The sequence below is a fragment of the Crocuta crocuta genome, unplaced genomic scaffold, assembly GCF_008692635.1.
Source record: "Crocuta crocuta isolate KB4526 unplaced genomic scaffold, BGI_CrCroc_1.0 scaffold737, whole genome shotgun sequence".
In the NCBI taxonomy this organism is placed as follows: Eukaryota; Metazoa; Chordata; class Mammalia; order Carnivora; family Hyaenidae; genus Crocuta; species Crocuta crocuta.
Genome location: NW_027527804.1, coordinates 2,415,615 through 2,420,270, shown reverse-complemented (window position 1 = coordinate 2,420,270; position 4,656 = coordinate 2,415,615). Strand labels below are relative to the sequence as shown.

The window sequence follows — 4,656 nt, the reverse complement described above, 5'->3', positions numbered from 1 at the left end:
GCTGCCTCCCCCGCCACTCCCCAGTCTTCCTGGGAGCAGGGGGAGCAGCCAGATGTCTGAGGTGTAAAAGGGCTTCCTTGATGGACTGAAGGATGTGTTTCAGGTAAAAGTCCACAAGACCTCACAAATTGTTGATTAGAAAGTATATAAGCCCAATGCTGCCTAGTGAAATAGAAAGCCTGATAGCTTGGGTGTTAACCCTGATGAAGGTAATAGACCTTTGATGAACTGAACATCCTCCTGGACCACTTGGATACCTTCGGTTAATGTTGGCTTTCCGGTTTGTAAGTCCAACAAAACTCCTTTGGGGCAAAAGTTTGTGATTTCAGTAGGTGTGAGTGGACAAACTGAATTATAAATGGCTCATTTGTAGCAGGAAGAAAAGCTAGTTGATATTAGAGAACTGGGGGAGAGAGATAAGTTTTTTCTCCTTCAATATGCTCTTTGAATTTTCCCTCAGAATCTATCTTTCTGCTTTAGTTTAAAAATATATCGGCTTTCTACTTGAAAGGGAATATATCTGACTTTATCTTGACAATATCTTTTGCTTTGCTTGATTGCCTTTCCTCCCCCATCTGATTAAGGTAAATAGCACTGGACAAGGAATTAGAATTAGAAGAACAGGGTGCTAGACTAGACCTTTCCNTTTTTACCTCTCTGGGCTTCAGTTTCTTCTAAAATGTTAGAAGAGTGAATTAAATAAATAAAGTTCTTTCAGTAAATTTTATGAAAACATTACTTAGTTCCACTGGACTAGGGCATGGCAATACCAGCTTATTAAATAATAAACAACCACTTGAACATACATTTATATGAAACTAACAAAGTGTGTACATAGGCTGTGTATAATGAAGAAATCTGAGGGATCACCTAGTCCAGTGATTCCCAAGCTTCAATCCATTATGTCTTTATGATTTTCGTCTTAATTGTGCACCAACAGGGGGATTATTTAATGTCATTCTCTATATTGACTTGGTTTCTTCAAATTTTAAAAATATCTTAGTGTCACCCTAAGCAATCTTATCCATGAAGTCACAGACTTGATGTGCTAGATGTGTCTTTCTAATAAGTTTTCATTCATATGCCACTTAAAATCAACTTCTCATTTATGTGCCACCTAAAATCAACTTATGTGTGTACACTCGGGGAACACATATCATAATTTGGAGGACCTCGTTCTGGCTCCTCATTCAGATGTGGAAACTCAAGGTTGGAGAGATGATTAAATAACATTGTTTCTTATCACAAAGCAGGTTGCCATGGAGACATAACCAAAGGCCACCTTCCCTGACTATGTCACAGTCAGAGGCAGAGCTATGGCTAAAGCCAAGATCATCTGATTCCTAGACTAGGCCTCATACACCTCACCATGCCGCTCCCACAGTTGCTGTTACGATCTAACTACTTGTATCTCTAACAGAGAGGGGACTAGAATACAGGTCTTCCTTGACTGTGGTAAATTATAATAATAGTAAATGAATCCTGTGACTTTGGATTAGCCATTTAATATTTCGGTATTTGAGTGCCCTTATTTATCTAAATGAAATAATAGTTCCAGGGAGATTGCTACTGGCTATTGTTGAGAGTGCTGCTGTGAACATTGGGGTACATGTGCTCCAATGCATCAGCACTCCTGTATCCCTTGGGTAAATTCCCAGCAGTGCTATTGCTGGGTCATAGGGGAGTTCTATTGTTAATTTTTTGAGGAACCTTCACACTGTTTTCCAGAGGGGCTGTACCAGTGTACATTCCCACCAACAGTGTAGGAGGGTGCCCGTTTCTCCACATCCTCACCAGCATCTAGAGTCCTCTGATTTGTTCATTTTAGCCACTCTGACCGGTGTGAGGTGNCCGACGCGGGGCTCGAACCCACGAACCGCGAGATCATGACCTAAGCGAAAGTCGGACGCTTAACCGACTAAGCCACCCAGGCGCCCCTAGTCCATTGTTTCTTTATTGATTTTCTGTCTAGTTGATCTCCCCATTCCTGTAAGTGGAGTATTAAAGTCCCCTGCTATTAGCACATTCNGAGCTCTCAACTCTTCTTTCGTGTTCCTGGATCAGCTCATCTCTCTTTTTCTCAGCTTCCTCTTTTTCTATAATTGTGTCTTCTAAATCACTTATTCTCCTTTCTGCCTCTTCAATCCGTGCATTGGACGCCTCCATTTTATTATGTATCTCATTTATAGTATTTTTCAATTCATCATAACTATTTTTAAGCTCCATAGTGTTTGTAGCAATAGTTTCTCTGATGTCTTCCATGCTTTTTTCAAGCCCAGCAATTAATTTTATGAGTATTATTCTAAATTATTGTTCAGTTATGTTGCTTATATCTGTTTTGAGCAGTTCTTTAGCTGTCATTTCTTCCTGGCATTTCTTTGGAGGAGAGTTCTTCGGTTCATCATTTTGGTTAGCTTTCTGTCTCTTGTTAATTTTACAAGCTTGTTGTACACTCTGCCCCTGCGAGTTCTGCTGTATTAAAGAGGGCTCTTTGACTGTTCAGGTCCTCTCCATTCAGGAAGTGTTCTTTGAATGGTGTCTCTTGTTGAGAGTTTGGTTATTTTGTATCCCTACTCCGTAGTGGTATTTGGGACTCTCCACCATGTGTAGTTTGGCGTGTTTCTTGAGGTAGCCCTGGAAAAAGAAAACAGACAACCACAGAGGGAACAAAGGTACACAAACGCACAGACAGAACCAATAAACACGCAAACCAAGGCTTAGGTAAAAACAACAACAACAACAACAAAACAGCTCTCTGGAGGGGATGGGCTTGGTTTGGTGTAGGCAGGTCTCGCCTCCACTGTGTCCCCCTGGCCGCTCCTTGAGGCCCCGCCTTGGTGGTTGTGGGGAGAACAATGGCGTCGCCCCAGTCCCTTCTCAACCAAGTGTTGCAAATCACTCCTTTGGGTTCGATCTCCCCGTGCTGAGGACATAGCCAAGGTGGGCTGAGTTCTATGCCCCACGCCCCGCCTGTTTCCAGGTCCCAGTCTGCGCTTTGTTTATACTGCCCAAAACAGTCCCCCAGGTTGCAGCTTCCCTGCTGCCGGGGGTTGAGTGGGGGCTGGGGGAAGTGTCTCAGTCTCAGATCCGACGCCGGATCAAGCAGCGATACAACCTGGGATCCGAGGCCTCCGCGCACCCCACGTGCATGCGGGGAACGTAGCAGCTTCAGGTCTGCAGAGTCCTCGCCGCCGCCGAGCTGCCGCTGCCGCCGCCACCGGGGATGGTACCGGGAGCGCTGCAGAGCGGTTTTTCCTGGCGCCTTCTGGGACCGGGGGCACGTAGTTCAAAGTCAGCACCCCAGCCAGAACTAAAATACATTGTCTTTCCAAGCCGAGGTTTTTCTCTTCTCCAGGGACGGTTCTACGAGCAGTCTCAGCTTCTCTTTCCTTTCCCCTGGGCTCAGGGCAGCTCACCACGGCTCGCTGCGGCTCATCACTCACCGCGGCTGCCCGCAAGCCGGGTTCCCTCCCCTCCCTCCGTATCTCCGGGTCCCGGCCTCTTTTATCGTCCCCAGCTCGCACTCACGCACTCATGAGGTTTCCTTCCCAGTGTGCTCTGTCTCTCTCTCTTCCCAGACTCCTGTGGCGCAGTGTCCTACGACTTCAGGCCTTCTCTGTTTGAGAGATGGGTGCAAGCGAAACGCACGGAGCTCCCTACTTCTCCGCCATCTTGCCGTCTCTCAGGCATTTGTGTTTTAGGCACTGAGTTTCCTCCAGGTAGTCTCATCAGATAAGCATCTTGATCTAGCTGAAGCATAAGAGTTGAATCCTGTCAGCTCCAGCTGTTTATCATCTGTCAGTGGTCACACATCCCTGCTCTGATGACGTCACAGTAATGCTTTGTGCACAAGTGAGGAGATGGTTGTGCACAGCTGTGAGAAAGCTAGTGTCCCACTGGTTTGAGCAACCTTTGCCATGGGATCTGTTTCCTTCAGGAGGGGGCGGGTGGGAATGTTGCCTCTTACCAAGAAAGGGAACATCAGATAGAGAGTGCTTCCGGGTAGCTTACCTTAGTGCTGGCCACTCTCCAGTTCTCATTTGTGTCATTTTTCTGTCCTAGATTTACTATTCTGAAGGTGGACAAGCTACAGCCATCGGGCAATTTAAAGGTCGGATTGTAGGGTCCAGCGACCCAGATAACGCATCTATCACTATTTCACATATGCAACCAGCAGATAGTGGTGTCTACGTCTGTGATGTTAACAACCCCCCTGACTTTGTCGGAAAAAATCAAGGCATCCTCAAAGTTAATGTGTTAGGTATGGGCCATTTTTTTTTCCTGTTTGTTTGTTTGTTTTTTCTCTTCTCGGAACAACTAAGACCTTAAATGATCCAGGGCAGTGAGTTATGGTGCTAATTAAGTCCCAGGGGATAAATATCCTCCTTGCTCCTTTTATTAGCAGGGAAAGAGAGATACAGCACCATCCCAACCCTCATAGTAACACTGAGAAATCCGTGATAAAACATGTTGAAACAATTGCCAAACGGTAAGTGCTGCCAAAATGGCAGAAAGCAGAAGATGACCCAACCTCCGGGGATCCGTTGTTCTAATCGGTGGAATGGGAACAAATGGGACAATGCACAGTCCCCACTAAATGATCACTAGCAACTCCTTCAGAGGGAAGCTCTGTTTGGAGCCAGTCTTACCTGGGGG

The 4,656-nt window shown here is 45.8% G+C and overlaps 1 protein-coding gene across 1 annotated transcript in view; it reads left to right on the top strand.

The window, feature by feature from the left end:
• The window catches only part of VSIG1 (V-set and immunoglobulin domain containing 1), a 36,010-nt gene that overhangs the window by 21,210 nt on the left and 10,144 nt on the right, over nt 1–4,656 (top strand). The window contains exon 3 of the mRNA XM_077773820.1: nt 4,063–4,261. Coding sequence (XP_077629946.1) covers nt 4,063–4,261 — 199 coding nt within the window. The remainder of the gene's footprint in view (nt 1–4,062; nt 4,262–4,656) is intronic.